The following is a 24,298-nucleotide window of genomic DNA, read 5'->3' as shown; positions in this document are numbered from 1 at the left end:
AACACCTGCTGATATCTGGCTTTTTTCTTCAATGGGAAAGGGCCTTATCGGCATTCACACCTGGAGGAAATGACTCTGCAGTAGACATGGGTATCTATTGTCTCCAGCTCCAATCAGCAGTGATGTAAACACAACACCTGGGTGGACATGCTATATTCAGCTCTTTTCAGCGGGGGACAATCAAGGGTTGTTGCCTCTATTGCCCCTCTTTCATCCACATGTGCTGCCTGGATTGACTTGGTTTGACTCACTGCTGCAGCTCAGCACAGCTCAGCATGGGAGCTTGCAGCTGCTTAAAGGTGTGTGTTTAATGATGAAGCTCTCGTATTTAGTCAGGTGGTTCAACGATCTATAAACATTTTACTTGCTATAAATTTTTTATAATAAAAACTCAACGTTATTTTGTTACTTAAAAGCTTTTATTATGAAGCAGCAAAATCATGTTGCATTTTCAGCAGCAGTAACGTAACACGATTCCTTTCAGCAGAAAGTTAACATGAGACAGGCACACTTAAAGTACAAACGGTGATGCAGGAGAGAAACTGAACTTCAGACCGCTGAAATGAATTTGAAAGCTGCAAAACTACGGAGAGCTGAACACACAGATACTTTTAAAACCTCTCTCCCTGAGAACGTGAATACATGTGCTAATTTTATTTTGAAAATAGTATAAGACTCTTTAATTTTGGTATCTTTCAATCCATGTATAATAAATGTAAGTTCAAGTGTATCGCTGATGAAACCAGTTAGAACTCAAAGTAGCCATGAGGCCTTAAAATGTATGGAAAGGCCTCAGGATTCCTGGATATGCCCTGTATTTATTTTTGTTGATACCGTGGTGGTTAGATTTGTTATAGCAGAGCGGGGCAGCAAACAGCCAGTCTCTTTGCAACTGGTGTCTGATGTATACAATTCAATTAAGGTTGGATATAGAAAAAAACATCTCTTCATGTTGTTTGCTTTCTCTGTGTTGTTGCAGATCTTATTGTCAAACTGGCAAAGGACAAGTTTGGAGCCATTCAGACAGAATATCAAAAGGTAACCTTGAGTGCGTGTGTGTTCAAATGATTGTTTTTCTGTGCCTCTTTCTTTATCTTATTGCATTTTTTTTTTCTGATTGGATGCAGCAATTTATGATATAATTTACAAAAGAAATTTACCTCAGATATTCTGTAGTGCTGTACCTCTCTAAAGCAAGGCGTTAATAGCTTTTACAAGCCAAGGCAAGGCCATCTTTTTACAGGCACCTCAGAAGAAAATGGTAATTGCTTCTGGCACAACCTGTGAATTTAAAGAGAGATACATCATCTGAGTTTTTATGTGGAACCTCTTTGATAACGAAAGATGTTTTTTAGCTCTTTGACAGTCCCCGAGATCTAAAAGAAATGTAGTGAGAGTTCACTCTGTACCTTCCTCTCAATTATGGGAGAATTTGCCTGTGTGCAGTGCTACAATATGCAACTATGTGGATATGCATGCCAGTTTTGAATTCTTTGATTTCTCTTTCTGTTATTCTGTTTCATCCACATGTTTCGGTTTTGTGGCTTTGCTCTTTCTTTGACGCTGCGTTGCCTTTGTCTTCTGCATGCCCTCTTCATCCGATCTGCTCTGGCCTCCCTCAGCCAGAGAACATAGTGCTGACCCTTCAGGTAAAGTCTGCACACTGGACTGACAGTGCAACCCATCCCCTGTCTCATCATGCTCCCCTGTCCCGAGTCGCCAGGGCTGCACAATCCACACGCAACATATTTATCATTAGTATGTCCCTGACTAGTTGTGCAGCCCTGCGACTCTCACCCAGCCATCCTATCCACCTTGCAACCACCAAATTAGCTTTAGCTGCTGTCTCATTTGAGACATGTCCTGATTTAGATCTTTTTAGCTTCATGGAGGAGAAACAATGCTGACTGGATCACCAGGGACCAGTCTTAGTGCTCTGAAATGAAACTCACACACCGTTTGGAATATTATTTTACAACAGTGTCATAGCCCCGACTCTCCTGTGTTACACTTATTGTGAAATAGTACCCTTTGTTTTTGGATTAAGTACAATTAAAACATAAATACAATCAGAATAGTGCAGCTGATATACAAATGAGTGCAATTAACGATGAAATAATAACAAATACCAGCACAATTAGCCAAGGCTTAACAGATATAAAGTAATACTAAACTAACTGACTAAACAAGCAAACGCAAAACTTTGAGAATAATAAAATAAGAGGTGCTGATTAAGCAGCATGATTATGCCTTGGACTTCATCACAATAAAAGGACACTTGTTCTTTTCTTTATATAGTTTTGTCTTTTTACTCTGACCGCTTTTCTGTCTGTATGTGCATCTGTTTGTATGTGTATATGTATGTGTGTATCTTACATGTTTATTTTTCTCTTTTAATATCCATGTATTCCCCTTTTGCATTCTTTTGTCCTGGTTGTGAGAAGAGGAAAAAAAGAAAAAACAAGAAAAATATATATAAATAAAATAAAATTACACTCTAAAATGTCATTTTTATTTAAAAAAGACATTTATTGGGCACTGAACTATGGCTACAGATAGTAATTCTTCCCAGGATGGTAAAGTCATGACCTGCCCTACTCTGCTTCTGAAAAATACCCTGATATTCTTGAACCTGAACCAATCAGTCCTCATGCCAAAACCCAAGCAACAAAGGCAGAGGCAGAGTAGGACAGAAAAAGTGGTACCTGTAGCCCTGTGTGAAATAACTATCGTTCAGTGCCTGCTAAATTTTCAAGATAAAACTGCACATTTTAGAGTGACCTTTCATTGTGACCAGTCCACAGCACACCTGTGTCATAATCCTGCTGTTTCATCAACATCTGTACACGCCACACCTGTCAGGTCAGGATTATCTTGGCAAAGAGCAAACAGATTTTAACAAAACTGTGAACAAAACTTGAGAAAAATAAACCTTTTGTGTGCAAAGATTATATATTATTATTATATTATGGTATTATATATTTGGATTTTTTTTGTATCGTTTACTTCAACTCATGAAAAATGTAAGCAAAAACGAAAGTGGTGTGCTTATACTGCTTAGTGTACATAAAAGTCTCAACTTTTACTATGTCTTATCGGTTTTGATACTGTTATACACAAAAACTCCATTCAGCTCCTTGAATTTACCTGATCATAATGTTGCCACCCAGACGAAAGAACCTTAGAATAAATAAGTGATGTTGAATTAATGTAGACTAGTGAATAAACATAAATATACAGACAGAAGAGCTTTGAAACCTGCTGGTCAGCCTTCTGAATTGCTTCTCAGCAGTATTTGCTCTGATATCCACCCAAACCACAGCCAGGCTGAGACACACATGGTCACACACGCTTGATCTTTTGCCTGCTGATGTTGGCAGGACTCGTTTTACTACTGTAAAAATCCACACACTGGCCTGGAACTACTACAGCTTCATAAAAACATCCGTCATACTCCAAACTCAAGACGTAACCGAAACAAAAACCTCACTGTCTATCACCTTATAGTAATAATGAGGAGATAAACAGTTTTCCAATCACTCTAAAAACATGATTTACAATTACAATATTTAAGAAAACCTCAACCAACCTATGTTTCAAATTGCATTCATCTTCTTTGCTTTAATGAGAAAGTGCATATCAATTACCCAGTTTTGCATAAAATGGTCCAATGCACTCAGAAGCCAACAAAATATGACTTCACTGTCACCTTGATTCTGTACTAAACTTTTTAATAAATTAGATTAATGACTGAGAGGGCATGATGTTAACCAATGTCAACCAAGCCCAAAAGTAAACTGTCATCGATGTCATGCTACTACCTTGACTTCATAAACATACAAAATTTGTTTTTCTGATATCACTTCCATTGGAGCTGCCATATCTATGTGACAGGTTTTTGGAACTGGCATTGACCTCGACCATTTTCTGAAAATAATAAATGCAAAACAGACCAATCATGCCTTGAAAGTCCACGTCATCTACATAGTACAGCTAATAATTTCCCTGATTGTAAACTGTTTTCTTGTCGAAGGTTAGCTAACCTGTGAAATGCCCTCATGTAATCTTGGTTTAAATGAAAGCCGCCATAAAGTTGATTTAAATAGTCCGGATATGATCAAAAGTTTTTGTGAAGTTGCAGAATTGCAGTCTTCACTTTTGCCAGAATACTGCTTCCTCGTGAAATTTGGGTAAATTAAAAGAAGCAACTTCGACTTTGAACAGCATTCCATTACACTTTTCTAGTAGGTCAGACATTTTCGAGTTCCGAGTTGTCTGGGACGCAGTCTAAGGAACATGATCTGAGCCACATTGATGCATCAAAATAGGAAGCACAAAGAACACAAAGAATCATGACATTAATTAATTCACAATGGCTTCTAAAATTTAGGCATTTGGAAAGCAGTCAATGAGAAATTTAGGGTAACACCATGTTGCTGGAGGTGATTCCCACAGGCCTTGTTGCTGTTGCTTTAATTAAATCTCATTAAAGCTACAAAATTGCCTGTCTTCACCACTTAGATGTGCTGCCACCTCATCATCCAGTTTGTTCTTATTGGAAGGTCATCATCTTCTTTTGGCCACTTGCCAAGACAAAGCTGTAGTCCAAAAATAGTCACAGCTGGAGGCCCTTGAAGAGTGATGGTGGAAAAAAAATTTTTGACCTTTTTTTGTGAAGATTCACCCAATAACAAGCAGAGCCCAGAAGCAGAATGACAACGCAAGCGTTCAGATTTGCACAATGTCCCCAACAACTGGGTTGACATTGGTGCTTTTGGGATGACATGGGACACAAATACACTCATAGTGCCTCTTTTTTTCCTTCTTTGCCTCTGTACATCTTCAAAACTCTGGTTCCCTCTTTTTCTCTCTCTTCCTACAAACCCAAGTCTGACTCACGGGATGCAGACTGTGGGTGTACAGTAAGTCTGCCTAATTTGCCGCCTGTTTCAGGTGGTACTCTCTTCCCCTTCTGCGCTCTGCGTGTTCATGTTTTCAAAAATCCCTGTTGCTACGGGAAACAACAACAACCTCCAAGCTAAGTATGGCTAAACACTCAAGCAGAATTTTATCAAAATTGCAATATGGCCTACTGCTATTTTCAAATCATAGGAGTAAGGTTGTCACAATACCAGATTTTTAAACTTCGACAGAATACTAGTTTAAAGAAATGATAACCAATACCTCTTTCAAATCCACGGCAAAAGGAAAATACAGTCACATTAAGTCTGGTTTTGCTGTGCTGTAAACTGCTAAGCTATGACCCTGCTCTTTGTTTTTAGTAACTATGAGAATTATGATGTCAGAATGATCAATTCCTCCAAGATCACAAATCAAAGTGCCATTGCAGTGTCCGTCAAAATAATGGCAATTAGATATTCTTTCAGAATTGTTCAGCTGTACTAGCAGGGTTCAACATTAATATTTTTTCTCACTTCCCCAGTTGGGCAAGTGGGTCAGAAATCGACTCAAGTCAATTTTTACTGTTCAAAGTCTATAAAAAGTCTACAAAATATCAGAAAATAGTAAAAAAAAAAAAGTGTTCCAGAATGTCTTGTTTTGTCAGTCTAAATTCAGAGATATTCTGTTTAATAAACTGCAAAAGGGGGGAAATCTACACATCTGAGAGACTGAAAACCGCATTTTCTGCCATTTTGCATGAAAAACTACTTTGACGATCAATCACTTATCAAAACAGTTTAGTACTTTAATTCTCTTTTACCAGGCAAGTCAGTTGTAAGATTTACTAGCCGTAATTAGCTTCTGGTGTCAAAGGTGGCCTGTTTACCCAGGAAGACATAAAAAACTTGCCATTTAAAAACCCCTATGTGATTATCAAAGTGATACTAACTAAACACTAATACACACTATATACAAAGTGAACAGTAAAATATTAACAATATGTACAAATTGAACTGTAAAATGTTAAGTATTTTAATAACTTGAGGATGAAAAAGCACTCAGGTGGCCATAGATGTATTGCAGTTTTGACAGTGGCAGTGACAGGTGCTCCATAAAGGGGACACATTGTGCAAGTGGAATATAGCAAGGCTAAGAGGTACTTGTCATTTTGCTACTCATAAAAACAAGAATATTTAAAATTCTATACAGAGGACTGGTTGAATAGATTATAATAGGACTTGCCTACCAGCTTGGATGCACCATCACTGCATCCTGGGCTCCACACCACTCAACACATTTCTGATTGGTTTCAATAAATATAGACAAGCCAGAGAGTTTTTTTCCCCTTACAGCAGTATAATATGTGCAGCTGGATCTTTCTCCAGTGCTGACACAGTGCTGTGGACATAGGTCTGGCTAGCAAAACTACTATGGACCCTGGAATCCTCCATGTTTTTATTCCCGAAGGTCAGAAAAGGTGTGACTGACAGCTTTTTTCTTCCTGCGTAACGTAAACTATGCTTTGGATACAGCCAGGAGCCTCACTCCTCCAAACACAATCTGGAGGTTGGATTATGCTCACCGCCTGACTCTTCCAAGTTTGCATAGAGATTACCGAACGAACCAGACAAGAATACTCCTCTCAGACAAGTTCAGAAGGCAGTCCTTTTCATCCTGCATGTTAAAAAGTAAAAGCCGCAGCAGGTCCCTGGAGAAGGCAGGGTCATTGACTTATGAGGGCGATTAAGATTAGTGCAAATCAGCTGGGAGAGCAGTTCGTCCATTCAAGAGCAGTGATAGCAGCCCTGCCTTTGATCCTTTCATAACGAGAAGCCATTGAACATCATTGTGACAAGTTACATACGGTGTGGGAATTACCAATCCCCTATTCAATTTTGCCAATTTCCAAAGCCTGTGCTGAGTGTGGTTTAGATAGGGGCAGATTAAGTGGGAGCACTGTGGTACATGACAAGAGGAGGTGGAAGCTCTACTCCAAGAACCTGCCAACATCACAAATTTAACTCTCTCAATATATCAGGCAGAATTTGTTCAAAAATCTTGTTGAGTCACTGTGAATATTTCTCATTGACAATCAAAGTCAAGAAATATTCAGGCTTTGTGATGCAGATTTCACGGCTGACGTTTCAGAGACAAAGCACAACCCCAGCTGATGCAGTACTGTCTAAATACAGAATTACTGAATACTACTACAGATTTTTATGATACACATATGACAGTCAGCATTCCTCCGCTCACTCCTGTGCTGACAGGTTCAGTCTAGGACATTTTAATTTTACCCGCCCTGGCTCTCTGACCTCACTCCACTCCTATTAACTGTTTAACCCTACCAACTTCCCTCTGTTCTTAACAATCTAACTATTCACTACAGTTACTGTGTGCATTTTGCAAGTGCATGTGAACATGTATAACATTGTTTTAAAGGTGAAAACAGCATTTCTTCAAAAAATAAAAGAAATATAAATAAAACATTGAATGGTTGAGCTTGTCGAGCATACATTTTCTAGTTTGTCCAGTCAGATTAAGATTTTTTGCAAAGGCATAAATGTAATATATACTCAGTTATCAATTTATTAGCATCACCTAGCTAAAACTAATGTAGTCTAATGCAACAGTCATGTGGTACATCCTTTCTGAATAGTCCAGGCATTTTTACACAAAATTCTGGATCAGCCTCATCATAACATAGAATAAGTTCTAAGAGATCCAAGTGGTGCTTTGAATGTGTTTCTTAACCCCCTGGCACCACCTTTATACTTCCAACAGTAATAATTAGATCCACACTATATTAGTATACTGCACAAAATGAATTGCTTCGAAAAGTGCTTCTGTACATATTAAATTATGAAATGATGAGTCATTTTGACCCACTTATGCATCAAAGTGTTAAGAATTTCCTTTTGCACATGCACTGTACTGCATCCAACTTCATGTCCCAAGTGAAACAGTTTCTGGTTGATTATGGACAGCACTGAACCCTAAATGACACAAGAAGACGTGCACAAATCAGTTTTTTTAACATGGGCAACAACAGGAAATTGTGGCATCACAGATTTCAGTATATTCCAATACTTTCCCTCATCTGGATTTCTTTAGACTTTTGATATGTTATAAATGACATATTTATGAGATTAGAACAATGTGTGAGGTCTTGTCGTATAATGCCTGGACTAGAAGGTTCAGTTTTAGGTCTTTTTTGAAAAATACTAATTTTGGGAGCTACAGTTCATGATGAATTGTATTGTATTATACTCAGAGGTCTTTCTAATATTGGTCTCCTCTTACTGATGTAACCTGAATGGACACATTGTTATAACCTCCATGACTGTACGGTTAAGCGCTGTTATTTTAGACTGTGTTAGTTTTATCTGGGTGTCCCTAATGGACTGGCTGTAAATTTCTCACTTCTTAAAAGGTCCATGTAATTATTCCATTTCCGCTGTAAATCTGGAGGTGTAAGGTTTTCACCTAACAATGTGCCAACGAAATCCTATCTTGAACCAAGTAACAGAAATTTACCACTCATCTTCAGCTGATATAACCTGGACCTGGATGAGTAATGCACCTTGTTATTGTGAAACTGGCACTTTGTTCAATAGAATTATTAAAAAGGATAAACTGCACTGAAACAGGTGTAATTATCTCACCCAAGGGGATGATTTGTTACCTTGTTTCAAGAAAAATCTGGATTTTATGACTCAGTACGAGTCTAAAGTACTTGTTAAGATGGAGTTTTTCTGCAGTGCACTAACTGCCTTGTAGTCCATTCCCATTGAAGTAGGTTTTTCATCAGAAATGCTGTCTTTCCCCTTCATTAGAGTGGGGATAAAAAAAACTGCACCACAGGGCTACATGACGGCTCTGTCTCCTTTGAGTATTTTTCCATCATCTTTCATGTGTTGCTATCCTCTCAGTGCATATTGGAAATGTTGTTGTTTGATGGAAATGCATGTGAAAACAAAACAACCTTTAAGAACTGCCTACTGTCCACCTGCTTGCAGTGTACAACACCAATTCCAAAAGAGCTGGGAGATGATCTGCTAATCCTTTACTACCTAGATTCCAGTGAATGCAGTACAAAGACAAGACATTTAATGTTCAAACTGATAAAACTTCATTGACTTATATGCACTAATTCTGAATTTCACTGCCTGTAACATGTTCCAGGGATACATCAACTTACCTCGTTGAACTTTTGAAAGTGAAATTCTTTCCCATTCTTGGTTGATATACAACTAATAAAATGTAAAACATACACAATGTGTCTTGCTGTTGTCTTGCTGCAATAAGCAGGGATGTTTCTGGAAAATACGTCACCATCTCAGATGGGCTCTGGGCTGCAGAAAAGTCTGCAGCAGCTTTTAGCTTTTGTTTCGCTTAACTTGCATTTGTTGCTGCAACGACAAAGTGTGTGTTCCCAAGCCCATGTAGTATATTTTATTTATGTAGGCTTTTAATGCAGTTTTCAATGCAGTGCTACTGAGGGGTCAAAGGTCACTGGCATCCAGTGTTGCTTTTTGGCCGTTTCCCTTACATGCAGAGAAAAACATTTAGTGATTTTATGGGATGTAGATGGTGAAATCACTAAATTTCTGCAGTTTTGAGTTAAGAAACATTCTTAAACTGTTTGCTCAGGCAGTTTTTCACAAAGTAAAAGTGAACCTGGAGTCATCCTTGCTAGTGAACAACTGAGCCAATCAAGGATGCCCTTTTAATATCCAATCATGATACTATAATGTGTTATCAATTAAACTGTTTACCTGTGAAATGTTCCAAACAAGTGTTTTTGAGCATTCCATAACTTTCTCAGTGTTTTGTTACCCCTGCTGCAGACTTTTTTGAAATGTATTGCTGATATCAAATTAAAGTGAGTGTAGATTTACAAAAAAAAATCCCCAATTAAGTTTACCAGTATCTTGTCTTTGTGCTGTATTCAATTAAATACAAGTTGAAAAGTATTTGCAAATCAATGGATTATGGTTTTATTTACATTTTACACAGCGTTCCAACGTTTTTGGAACTGAACTGTAGTATATGAGAAAAATACTGTAATCTCACCTATTTATTTATTGTGTTATAATATATTTAAGATAATACAGTTAGGAAACTGTTTATTGAATTGGCTTGTTGTATTTATGAAGTAGAAAGAAAGAATTTTCCAGCAGTGAGTAGTGTTACGCACTGTGTTTATTGTTTAACCACAAATCCCCTTTGGACAAAGAGTAGAAAGAGAATTTCCAGCAGTGAGATCCCAGCAGATATTTTTAGATTTGTTGCTCATTTTATCCTCTGCCTCCTTCTGTGTGTCCTCCCTTCTTCTCCTGTACACCTCTATTAATCTCCCTTTTATTCTCTCCACCACTCCCCAACTCATCTGCCCTCCTCTCCTGATCCAATCCTATTTTCTCTCAACAACTTCCATCCCATTTTCCCCTCTTGTTGTTTCATCTGTTTTTCTCTTTCACCTCTGATCCCTCTTTTCTCGCTTCATCTCGTTCCTGTGTTCACCTCCTCTCTCCATTATATTTCCTAAAAAATTTTTCCCTCGTTCTTCATCTCATTTTTCCCTTTCATTCTCCCCCCCCCCGTCGACCCCAGGCCATCTACTACGAGATAGGCTTTCTGGTGTGTGCAGCAGTGGGCCTGCTGTTCGCCGTGCTGATGCCGATAGTCGGCCTCTTCTTCTGCATGTGCCGCTGCTGTGACAACTGCGGCGGCGAGATGCACCAACGCCAGAGGAAGAACGCAGACTGTCGGCGTGGCCTGCTGGGAACGCTGCTCTTCTCCACCTCACTGGTCATCACGTGAGTATGACACACGCGTACACACACACACACACACACACATGACACAGATTTGCAGGAGGAATACGCTGATATCAGCTTGCAAACAGACATGTATTTTCTGGTGCAAACTAGCATAAGTAATGTACATGCACAAACACTGGAATGAAATGCATGCTACATCTGTCTTTTACAGTGTTGTAGTCATGCGCACGTGCACACATTCAATGAAAAACACACTTTACACACATACCTCTAGTCATCTTGTGAGTCTGTTTCATATAAACACACACGGTCAGATCAGCCTTCCCCCTTCCCCCATGCTGTTTGCTATATATAGTAAAGTCCTACTCTAGATACTATGTGGCAGCACCCATCATACTTGTGTTCAGTCTAAGCACTGGTCATTATAATCTGCAGGGGATTCACACTTGAAAGCTTCCATTTACTGTGGTGGTCGTTATGTCAACTTATCTAAAATACTAACAAAACAAAGATAGACAAATGACTTTCAAATGCACATTATTAAAATTTGATCACAGTTATTCTTTCTGACTAGGTATTATGCATTTCAAATGGCTGGCAGCTTCACTTGAGAATCCACTCTTAAAGGTACAATCAATAGGATTAGTCCAAGCTGTTCGTAAATGCATTAGAAAGATGGTTTATTATTGTGTCTCATTCCCAGCATGTCAGATACCATTGTTTTACATCCTGAGCACAGCAAAATTTTGACAAAATAAGGAAATACATGTGGAGGGCAGAGTGGCTGCAGATACAGCCACCACCACACACTTCCACTGTATCTGCCTTCAGGTATGATTACATTACTGCTCCAGCTGTCATTTCTCCATTTTACATGCTCATTTTAAGAATTTAGTTGATGATTTTATCCAGCTTGAAATGCAATGAGCCTGGCGCTAGAATTAATACCTAGATCATGGTTCGAACTGCAGTAATTGTAATTAATTGTAGTAATCTAGGGATTTAATAGATAGTACCTCCAGCTTGGCCTGAACCGTGTCAAACTGAAATGCCATCAGTGGCATCCCGCTATTTCAGTCTTACAATGCTGAAATTGCAGAAAATAACATTACAGATGAAGGAAAAATAGGTATAAGTGGGATGATTTCCTAGTCTGCCAATGTGTTGACCAGTAGCTGTTCCATTTTCAACCTGGACCCTGTATTTTCTATCATTTTCTATCATACCAATCAAACCAAATCATCACCGATGGCTATCAACCCACTACATGTTTGCTGGACAGTGTGAGGCCCATCTGCACAGTGGAAAAAAGACTTAATTCATGAAAACAGCCAGCTTCAGCTCAGTTAAAAGCATTTCATGATGTTTGCACGACATACCATAACGGTAAAAGAAGGTCATGATTTTGCTAAACTCTCATATTCCTTTCATTCAAAAGATACCAACATGATTTGTCAATCATTGTTTACACTGAAAATGTACCAGACACCAGTTGAAAAGAGCATTTTCTTCTTTACTGACATGAATCTTTTAGAGTCCTTTTGGGGTCTACCTGTAGTATTTTCTTAATATTGGAGGGCCTGGGGGCGTCCCGGTGGCTCACCAGGTGGAGCTCACATGGGAGAATGTTGCCTTCAGGACTGTCTGGTAGAAATATTTCTTTCAGAAAGTTGACTGTCAGACCGCCCAGGCAGCCAACTGGCAGAAAGGCTCAAGGAAGTCAGGTGATATGGTATCAAGACCGACAAAGACCTCACCAGGAGCAGGCTGTGGTCGACGAATGATGCCAAAACTGCTGTTAATTTCCTAAACTGCCTCTGCTGCTGTTACATAAACAGGAACTTTTTGTTTCTTTTCTGTAACAGCAAACACAACACAGCCTTTCAGTAATGACAATGGATGAATGATGGTAAAATATGCAAGTGGCTGATAGATTTGCTTCACTCGCCAGCCCCCTGAAAAAACCAAACATAATTCTATGTGTCTTTCCAGTGCTGGTACAGTGCTGTGGAGATCACATGGTGTGGTTATGCCAGACTGTCTCCTGATTAGTAAGGATCGATATGATTAATTTCAGTTTTGTAATATATTGACTCTTTGCCTCTGTTGAGAGCTTCTCTTTATAGGCTTTTGTCTTAAGCACATACTTTATGCATTTGTGATGATTGACCGATGACAAATCACCTGGTTACAATGACAAATAATGACAACTATGTAAGCTTGCCTCAGCCCCAGAATGCTCCGCGATTTTCACTCTTTATCACTTGACATTGGCGTTTATACAGCCCCATGATGCTGACTGGCTAACTATAAGCCTCACACAGCGCTCATGGGTTGTACACTTTTTACCCAAGAAACAGCGGTGGAGAGGGCAGACTCAACGGTCTGCACCCCACCACATTATTATCTTCAGATTTTTTTCAGTGAGTATTTTCAGTTTTCTGCCTCTATCTATCCAGCTGTAAATTTAAATAATTTAAATTTATCCAACAAGTTATCCCAGAATCTATCCTGCTTTTTTACAATATTTCAATGACACCATTAAGGCAAGTGAGAAATGGATGTGAAGTGAGTGAGGTTCCTACTCAAATTGCACATAATGTTGAAAACAGGAAGAAGTGGGCTGAAAATGGTTGGGAGTAAAGCTTAAAGTTTACTGTGTGTGTCTTGAGCCTGTTACATCATCTGGCTGCCCTGCACCTCGCTGAAAATCATCGCTCAGAAAATGGACCACGGGAAACTCAATCCACTCTGTTTTATAGTCTCAGCGGTAGAAGGAGCCGTAGCCTGTGGGGATGTAGCCACAACACAAAAGGCTTGGGAGAGATGCCTCTTGTGCTAGACTGAAGGGATCCAGGAGTGTACTCAGTTTGATGTTCTTTGACTTTCTGTCTTTGTTGGAACGCTGCCCGGTTATTAGAAATTCCACAGCAATATCCTAGCAGCCCAGACGCAAGAGTCTGAGAGCATCCTCAGAGCTCTTATTAAATCTCCCCAGCTACCAGGCAGAGATGCTGCAGAGGCTCTAATGAAGCAATTACCGGCAGGAGAGGGATGAGCACCGAGCCCAGGTCCAGACTGCATTTTACTGCCACTAGAAAGCTGACAGAGAGTAGCAGGGGTGACATTTATTTTCCAAGAAGTGTTAAAATCAGATTATCTGGGGTAAAAGACACCCAGGTAAAGGTGAAGGCAATAAAATGCCAGAGGATGAGACAGGAGGGCAACCATGTCAAACAAAAAGATATTTATCAGGCCTGTGCACACTCTGTTGTCTGCTGTACTGCACATCCTACACTTGTATCACAAATAACCTATGTTACTCTGCATGGTAATCCACGACTTACCTGTTTAACATTATTCTGGCAACATATAATTAATGCTGAGCAGTAACTGACTACCTTTGATAACTAAGCAGCTTGGGCAGGTTTTTTTCTTGGACTTTCTGGATTACGTTTTAATTTCTGTATGTGGCATATGCTCTGTCCAAAACCACATACTACACACTACACACCCGATATGTGTACTGTCACTTCACTGTGAACAGACAGTAGGTCTCAGAGCCTCCTTGCTGGTTTGAGATGGTAACCATGGTAACCTGTGCCAACAAGGAACCAATTTTAAAAACACTTTAAACCTAGCAAAGTGAATCCTAACTTACATTTTAATATACATACATTAAAAATTAACTGACATTACACAAGAGCTGTCTTGTGTAGAATGCGTCTCACGTACTGTTTCACACAAAGATTTTACTACTAAAAAAATACTATTACTAAAAAATATCACATACTGTTTTACATTACATCAGCTTGACATACATCAGTGTACTTTTATTTCTCCCAAACACATTGAAATGAACAACATAATGTTCTGTTTTTCACAGTTTTCACAGACTATTTAGATCTCAAAGTTAAGAAGATCTTATTATTAAGATCTGGATATTAATTTATGGAATTTTAACAATGTTGAGTGAACTTTTCACAGTCTGTCCTGGCCAAGAGTTTGGCACCTAAACTGTGTGTCACTCATATGTTACTGGTATCGATACAACCGGTTCCTAGTGGACCAAATCACAAGGCAGATTACAATGCCTTATTTTGGTGCTACACGCCTGAGCTTTTGATTGAAGTTGTTGTCCTGTGGTGTAGATATAACAGACACATCACCAAATGTGCCTAGTTAACATTATGGCAACACACACTCCACATGTCTCTGGCAGTGGAGGAACCACTTGAAAGCAGAGGTGTGACCCCACACCAAGCACATCAGCTGGCAGCGTGGGCATCCCTGACCCCAGCGATGGGGGAGCACAGAAATAAAACACTAGATGCAACGTATATGAAAGAGACACCACTGATGATAATGACAGCACCTTATCATCAGATTAGCTAATATGATCATATTTCTGCAAAAGAATTGTTTAGATTTGAAGCTAGAGTTTGCAGACAAACTCAGAATCAGACTTTATTTTGCAGCTATTAGTTCTGTACTGTATTTTAGTGTTAAATAATTGAAGTTGGGTTAACTATTTATGATGTGATTTTGTTGTGTAAATTTAAGTGTTTTGTATTTCTATTTATGCAAACCTTAAACCATCAGTAAGTTCAAATTTGCCTTATAACAATGTCATAAGCCATTCTTTTCATTAATGTCGTCGACCGTCATTCTGTACTCCTTTTTTAAAAAAAACAACAACTATGGGTTCAGGCACCGCTTGGGCACCGGTACTGTTTTGAAAGTATCATATGCTATATGGACAAACACTTAAGAGTTTAAATGACAAGACAGCTTGCCATGATGGCAGCAAATATATTTACATATCCCAGCAACAGCAAGCAGGAAACACTTGCAGCTGCCTGTGAATAACACTAATCTCAAATAATTATATAACACTAAAAAATACAAATAACAAATCAAAAAATAACAGGGAAGAAAGAGAAATTTGAATGAACAGGAATCATGCAGTTAATGATGGCTCCCTCTTGACATTATTCTGCTGTGCTTCAATTTGTTTCTCATCATAATGCTCTTGAGACCAAATAAATCCCTTTTATCTAATTTTCTGAATACATGACCTCTACTGACAACAGTTGGCTGGTTTTAACCCCAGATCAGCAATTAAGAAATAGATAAATCCCCTCTTATAGTGACCTCAGTCTTCACAACTAGCAAGTGAAACAACAATGCAGCATTGCATTGATAATCTTAGACTTGTGGTCAGGAATCCTGTATTGTACAAGCATCGGGAGTGAGTAAATTAAGTTATCTGACTTTTTTTTTTTTTAACATATCATAACTATTAAGCACAGGATTATGATGTGTATAAATGTTCTCATCAGAACCACAGGGCTACTTTCCTGTATTGGAGTCAGTACACTACATTTGAGTGAGGTCCATTTCAGAGTCATTAAAGGGGATCTACTGTGCTTTCTTCATATATATATGAAATGTTGGATATTCATATAAAATATTTATTATAATATAATAAGTAAGTGTCAAATAATGAGGTAAACATATGTAGTGAAGAATGCTGAGGTTTCAGTCTGCCCTAAATGCAGTGTTTTCAGCAGTTTTTTATAATTTCAAGGACTTGACGTGACCGGATGACATTGGCACATGTGGATTTATTTATATTGGTCACCTGCTCCAGACACAGTACAGCATGCAAAGCAGCGCTCACAGCAGCGCGCGGCCACACACTTGGACTGTCTCCTCACAACCGCTCTGCTCTGGGTTGTGTTCAGTATGTCTCACAACAACAAGAAAAGCTTTGTCCATTAGGAAACTTCATAAATCACCACAAGTTGTGACAGACAACCTGGAGGACATCAGAGAGAAAAACAGAAAGTATACCCCCCATAAAACATGATCCAGTTATAGCAAAATTAGTGAATACAATTATAAAGTTGTGTCTGTGTACAGCAATCAGTCCTCAGAAACACTTTTCTCCATCTGCCTCTATCGTTTTTCCACCCTAATTCTTGCCCCCCTTTGTGGTCTGATAAACAAGTAAATAAATCAAATTCAGTGCCCCATATTGTTATTTTCAGAAGCACTGGGTGATGTAGTCTTGCATATCAAGACCGATCTCTGAGCTAACTAGCCAAATGAAGGCTAAAATAGCCGCTAACAACATGGCGTAAATCAACACAGCTGAAGCAGAGCAGCTGATGGACATCGCAGGGAAGAACAGAACATATTTTCTCCATGACATATGATCCAGTTTCACCAAAATCACTGAATAAAGTTTTTGTACAGTAATCAGTGAGGATCAGCAGCCAATACTCCTCTCTGCAGTCTGTCACTTTCGTACTCACATGGCTCACGAGCAGAGAGTCCTGCCATAGATAGATTATAGTGAACTAGATACAGGATGCAAAAATGGTGCCCATGCAGCCCAGTGAGAGTTGCTTGCCTCTGGCATAAGCCAAAAAAGTTTTCTAGCTTCCAGGTTTACTTCCTGGTCATACGGCCCACTGAATATGCACCGTAGTGTTTATTCCCTTGCCCTGAGTTCCCGCTCGGTTCATAGACTTAACATCGTGTTGACCTCACTTATTTTTAAATTGCCTTTTCCAGCTCAAGCTAAATTTTACAACTATAAATCCTCCGTGGGTCAAAAATTCATAACAGAAAGAGTCATAACTGACATTGTTTACATTTCAAAGTATCCTGTCAACAGTTTTACAGGTGTCTATGGAAGCAAAATGAGGGAATAGGCTTTAAAAACGGTTTTTGGGACAGTTGAGAATTTTTCGCTGCAATACAGCAAGTTGCCGCTAAGAAAAATGAAAGTATGCTTTTAGAGAAGGGGGGCTTAAAGACTGATATAGTGTCTAAGCAAAATCAGTGCAAGAGTTTAGTGATATTTTACATGGGATTTATGTGAAATAATCAGAGCAGAATGGGATTGAAAACAAAACAAAATGAAAAAGGCATCATGGAAAGGAGAATAAATAAACTTCATTGAGTGAGATGAGAAGAAAAATTCACTCCTTAAGGTGGCGAGGTCAAATCCCAGAGGAGCTGCCAAAAAGCTGTGGTTGTCAATGAGTAATGTTCACTGGGTTAGAGTGGTGCTGAAGGGATTTGGAGTTTGATTCACGTGGATGCCAGTCATGCTGAAATCGGACACACACTCCTGCTCAAGTGCTCTGGCTACAGACGCGCCGTAACACAGGTGGGCTTGTTGTCACTGTGAGACAAAATCTCCTAAACACACAGCAGATGTGAAGTTCAGCACAGAGTTCATTCTGTATCACAGTTTGTTTTTGAATGTTGTGTAGTGGAGGCAGAAAACAGGCTCAGCTTTGTTGGGATGAATCTGATGAAAATATGTTGTAGATTCAGTCATGACATTTAAATAAACTAATAATTTCATCAGAACCAGATTAAGGCAGTACTCTGATTAGTGCAGCTGTTTTATTAACACTTTAACCAGGTTAAATTGGGTAAATGAATCTTGAAATCTAAATAAGCATAAACTGATTAACAGGCCTCCATTAATTGTCAATCCTCAAATTACTGTGCCATGTAATTATATTAGACGGCTAGGAATCTTGGCGGATACCAGTTAGGGTTAATGAGAGAAACAGTCAGAAACATGTCAGCAGTACTGGAAAATCAAAGTGAAGTGTGCATCACAGATTAGATCCCACCAGGCACATGTGTAGAGTGAGATGAACTGAAATTGCTGTAAAGGTTTTAATAATGATGCAGTGATAACAAATGAATGTCAGCAGCCTTGTTATTGTTATGTGTCATCTGAGGATGCCAACATTACTGACCCTACATAACCCAAGTTACCCACTTGCTTTTTATTTTGTGCACATTAATGAACATTGCATCAACCACATGAATATGTTTGGATTTGTGTTTGGTCATCAGCTACAGTTTTCTCCTTTTGTTTATCCTCAAGTAGCTGGGAAGGTTGACAAGATCCTGTTATTCCACACTGTCTGACAGTATGAACAGTGAAATACTCAACCTCAAGACTCCATGCGGTTTATGGCTGCACGGCTCCATCAAATGGAAATATCCTGCAAGTCTTCTGCACCAGTTACACACATTTATATGAACTTGATTCAAATAAATGCAGCTTGACCTATTTGGTATCTTTGCAAACTTTCGGTTATCCCCTATTTTAAAATAACCACAAATTTAAAATACATTTCAATTTTTTTTTAACCTTAACTCCAGAAGTTAACAGGGCTCAATTTCCAATTTCCTCCGTTACAATGGCCCTAGATATGGCCTTCCGCTTTTTTTTTTGCCACTACCATAGTTTCTCCTAAAATGCTTGGAAGGGGAGGATTTAATTCATGGTTTGTTCTTTTGCAGATTATGAATATAGATGTTATGGCAATTTATAAAGCATTTCTGTGAGTACAGCTGGGCAATATATCGATATGATATCGTATCGTGATATAAGACTAGATGTTGTTTTGGATATCATATCGTGTGTATTGCAAGTGTTGTCTTTTCCTGGCTTTAAAGGATCACAGTAAATTGTGTCATTTTCTGAACTTATCAAACTGTTCTAGCTGTTCTATTATCAGATCATATTGCGGTTTTGAGTCACAGACTGGATTTTTTGGATCATCAAAGAGGTGGGATTAGGGTTAAATCATTTTTAAAAAAAAGCACTTTGATCTCTCTGTCCGTCATATCACCATAGTATTATTATTTTCTATATACATATATAGAAAATAAAAATAATACTTTAATAATAATTATACTACTACTACTACTACTACTGATAATAATAATAATAATAATAATAATAATAATAATAATAATAATAATAATAATAATAACAATAATGCTATACAGTATACTTTGAGTACTACAGTTCACTGTATTATAAAGTACTGTACTCTGTATATACTATAATACATAGATGATTCTTCACTGTACAGTATAATACATGAAGTCTGGCTCAATGTCCTGCCTACAGCACTATCTGATTGGGTAGAACTCACGGGTAATAAATGAACACAGACACACTAGGTTACAGACAGGCAGACAGAGCTGCACCGCTGAGCAGAGAGGAGCTGTGTAGAAGTTAAGACAGTAGATATCACCAAAGTTTCAATAAATATCACCATCTTATGATCTGTTTCTTTGACAAGAGCGTAGTTACACCAGTGAAAATGCCCAAAGTCATGGTTAGGATTTCACTCAAGGCGATGTGACGGCTTCAGTCTGTCTTCACAGAGATGAGCTGTGGAGTAAAACACAGCAGGATCTGTCCTGTCCAGTCCACTGCAACTCTGCATTGACATTTCAGGGATTATAACTTTTATAAAAGCAGCAGCAACAGTAAAACTGAGTTTCACACTATGATGGTTACATGTAGTCTGCAGATCACATGCATGCCAAACCATGGAGATCGATCTGTCAGGAACACAGGACAACTGTGGTCCACTGTACCCCTACATTATATCCACATTACTGATGATTATTTACCAAAAAATCAATTGGGATAATATTTTGTGAAAGCACCAATAGTCATTCCAACAATATCATTGCAATATTGAGGTATCTGGTCAAAAATTTACTCATTTTATGCCCTCAGCCACGTCTATCCCCTTGGAGTACAAAACACACCAACCTAACCTAACACACAACCTAAATTCATGAGTTTGGGTCCCAGAAGACACCAAATTTCTCTTTTGGGTCTAAAGATGAATTCAGTTTGGGAAGCCCTTGACTAGTGTGATGATATTTCCATTAAAAAAAGTAAAATAGTCTGTCCTGTGCAGAATCTTGACAGATTATTTACCTTCACAAATCTCAATAGTTGCTCCCTGTTAATCAGTGGTACGTTTCTTTCCCAAAAACTTCTCAACACTCACAACAACTTGATGATTACTGTCTGAACACCACCCTGTCCGTTTGTTTAATAACGTATCACGTTTTGGCTCATGCATAAATGCATGTACTGCGCAGTAAAACGGCATGTTGCATTACGCCTGCAAGCTATCAAAAGGCCACATCGCACATTATTAAAAGAACAGCGGGAGCTATTTCAGTCTGTACTAATCAGCTCTGATTCCACATAACCCCTGCATGGATTTATAATGATAAAATGACAGATAGAAGATCCGTCCCTCTGTTCCAGCCAAGTGGAAGACCCCTGCCTCACGCTTATACCCAGCATGCATTTCAGCAGTCTATTTCAGTCACTGGGTGTCCGACACTATTAACACAAAAGGTCCCAACATTATGGGCTTAGTAATTCATGCTAATCATATTGGGTCTAATTAATGATAATGTAGGCAACAGTGAACGGAGCGTTCATACGGCGATGTGTCTGACTCAAGGTTGGCTGGTTTTTTACACGCCTCTCACTCCTGAAGTCTCCTATCTTTCTTCATTATTTCAGTGACTATATTTCTAAAACACATTATGATGAATATGACGACAGGTATTATGATACAAACACAACATTTTGTAAAGGCAGTTGACTAACTGAATTAGGGGTGGGAAATATGGCCCCAAAATAATATCAAGATATTTCAGAGTAATCTGCACTAACACTGTTTTTTTTAACAGTATGACAAAATACAGGAAAATATTTAGGGTTTACAATTCACTTTTCCTCGCTGGATTTTTGTCTCTCCTCACACTGAACCAGGTGCTCTTGTTTGAGAGGGTGAAATGAGTTTGTTGCATTGCCCTTTTCCCTCACATCTTACAGTTTACCATAGTTTAATGTACATCTGATCTTTTGTAAGCCATGCTTGTTGTTGCTGTATGATGTCATTATGTCGGTAAGTCAGGTTTTGGTCCTTATCACAATATGCAGGGTTTTTTTTAAATTATAAATGATACCTATATATCATGGGAGATACGACACGACCTCCTCATGCTTGTTGCGTTGACAAATTCCACCAAATTAAAAGACGTTGATGATGTTAGAGGCTATGTACATGATGTTACTGTACATGGAAGTGACCACTGTCACTGTCCTGTTGAGTGACAACAGGACACAGTAACACAACAGTCAGAATTTGCCCCTATAGAAAAATAAAAACAAGGAAAACATTGCTAGAATGGTGAAGAAAGGCAAACACAAATTCGGAGCTTGCAGATTTAAAATACAGCTTTATATAAAGCAAAGAGAAGAAAAGTGACATGATGCAACACTCTCTAAGGGTCTGTGTTGCATATTCTGAATTAAACATGTAATAAAATTTTACACACCTGTCCACAGACAACCAGAACGTCCTTTGAAGTCCTAGTGATTTGATCAGGCTTAAAAAAAAATTCTGCCTTGAAATTGGAAGAGGTGTTTACATGGCTTCAGGCTGTGTTCACTGCATTTCTATTTCCCACTTACACTACATATTAATATCACATTACTGTAAACTCACACTTTTGATCACATTTCAGCGTTAACAGACAAGAGACTAGGTGAGGATATTTTTTTGTAATCCTCTTGGTATTGAAGCTTCACCACTTAGTCATGTCAATACATAACTTCAAGAGCAAAATCAGAGAGTGCAGACTTACTACAAAAAGTAATTACTGCTGTTCTCAATGAGTTTGTTTGAGTTTTTATATACAGTAGTTGGGCTTCTGGGAAAAGGGAGAAAAAGGCTTACAGTAGTTCGCAGTAGTTCCACTCTTATTTATGTGACAAGAGATATTAGCGCTGAATTGTGCTGAATTATTAATAAAGCGACCCAATTAATGTGTAGAAACAAATTTTCATCACTGGTCCACTTTTTTATTGGAGCAGAGAGTGCTAAAGGGACATCAGCAGGAGCTCAGCAGCCACAGCCTACAGACAAATTCTAATATACGGGTCAAATATCTGTAAATTCACTCCTTCACGTGACACATGAATTGTAATGACATGCTATGGGCTTCTTGGGACGAGGATTATGTCTGGTAGTACTTTTTATTCTCTTTAAAATAATGTTAGAAGCTTGAAAGAGCAGTGGAATCACTTACAGCCTCCACTGCTCTATAAACTGTGACACAGAAGTAAATCTGCGTTTGTTGGACTTTTCCTGAACTTTGTAGTTATTTTTTCTTCTTCTTCCTTTTTGTAACACTGTAGTTCAAAAATTACTAAACCATGTTTCTGATTGCAGCTGATTAGTAATTGTATTGAATCGCAGTAAAGTCACCTACTTACTGGTTCATTCCACTGAGCACGGCATGGTTAACATTTATGATCCGTCCTCCACACGTCTGCAGCGCCCACCAGCAGTGTTTCAGCAGCAAAGCGTTTTGCTCACCTGATAATGTTTACTTGACTTTGTTCATTTGTTCCTCTTTCCTTGCTCTTTTTGCTTCTACCATGGACAAGTACACTACTTAGTTAAATGGTTTCTTTGTCTCCACAGTCTGTTATTTTGAAAATGGAACAGATTCTCTCAACTTTTTTCGTGTTTGACTTCCTGCCCGCTCAGTTTGTTCTGTGATAACCGACGCAGCATCCGTTTAGAAAATAAGATTCGGCGCGTATTTGAAGTGGACTGGAGCAGAGAGCTGCTTCTGGGATGCGCCGGGGAGCTGCTGGTGGGATCACAAACCTTGCCTAGAATGGCGGCAATCAACTCCGGCTGCCGCGGCGTGGCCGTAACACGACACATCTGTGCCTGGTGGAATTTAGCCATTACTGCTGACACAGACAACAATCTCTGTCTCTCTCTCTCTCAGACACACACAAAAACAAGGGCACAATTAGTCACTTAGAGACACACACAACCAAACACACCCTCACACATTCCCTGCCCCCTGTAATCCACACATTGCTCAGTTAACAACCTGCCTGGGGAGTCGTCACACGCAGGGCTGTTTTTTAAGGGATTCATTAATAGCACGATGAGCATTAACTTCACTTTTTCATAAAAGAAGCCTCAATCACAATGAAGATGACTCTTGCCAAGTAAATGTCAAGTCACTGGGAGGTCCTCACAGGGAATTTATCTCCAGAGTTCCAACATTTTGGAAAAAAATGACTAAATAAGTGGCTGTGGGTAAAGTGGGCAGCAGCTGCAAGGGGAAGGAGAATCATGTAAAAAAAAACAAACAAAACCTGATAAAAAATAAAATGCAAAAATACAAAAGCTGGGCCATATATCGAGAAATTATCGATAACTTGAAATGAGACTAGATAGATGCTAACTTATATCATTCTATGGCAGGAGTGTTGTCTTTTCCTGGTTTTACAGTCTGCAATACAGTAAATAGATGGATTTGTCTGAACTTACCAGACTATTCTAGCTGTTCTTTTTGTTGCCTTCACACATTTAGTCATCATATTCACAATTCTCAATAACATTAATCTAAAATTTCATTAACATAATATTTTATGAAAGCACCAACAGTCATCCCTACAATATTCTTACACTGTTTTTGGCCAAATATTGTGATATTTGATTTAGTCCTAAAGCCAATTATCTTAACATGTGTTGTGGACAATTTCATCAAGTTATAGAAGGCTATAACACCTTAAGTACAGAAAAGAGAACTTATATTGACATTAGTACATTATATCGTAATATTCATAACATGATTCAAGTGATTCAGAAGTAACACTGTGTAGATGTAAATGAATCAGAATTACTTTATCACTGATAGAAGAATTC

The 24,298-nt window shown here is 38.6% G+C and overlaps 1 protein-coding gene across 16 annotated transcripts in view; it reads left to right on the top strand.

Annotated features, from left to right (window-relative positions):
• prom1a (prominin 1a) overlaps positions 1–24,298 on the top strand; it is a 130,810-nt gene that overhangs the window by 53,398 nt on the left and 53,114 nt on the right. For 12 of the 16 annotated variants that reach the window (XM_084719746.1, XM_084719740.1, XM_084719737.1 and 9 more), the window contains exons 2-4: positions 980–1,038; positions 1,623–1,649; positions 10,519–10,724. In XM_084719746.1, coding sequence (XP_084575872.1) covers positions 980–1,038; positions 1,623–1,649; positions 10,519–10,724 — 292 coding nt within the window. The remainder of the gene's footprint in view (positions 1–979; positions 1,039–1,622; positions 1,650–10,518; positions 10,725–24,298) is intronic. The other 4 variants (XM_084719748.1, XM_084719741.1, XM_084719744.1 and 1 more) reach the window with 1 other exon arrangement.

The sequence above is a fragment of the Lutjanus erythropterus genome, chromosome 5 (genome assembly GCF_056507025.1).
Source record: "Lutjanus erythropterus isolate fLutEry1 chromosome 5, fLutEry1.hap2, whole genome shotgun sequence".
Lineage (NCBI taxonomy): Eukaryota > Metazoa > Chordata > Actinopteri > Lutjaniformes > Lutjanidae > Lutjanus > Lutjanus erythropterus.
This window is presented reverse-complemented; position numbering and strand designations above follow the sequence as displayed.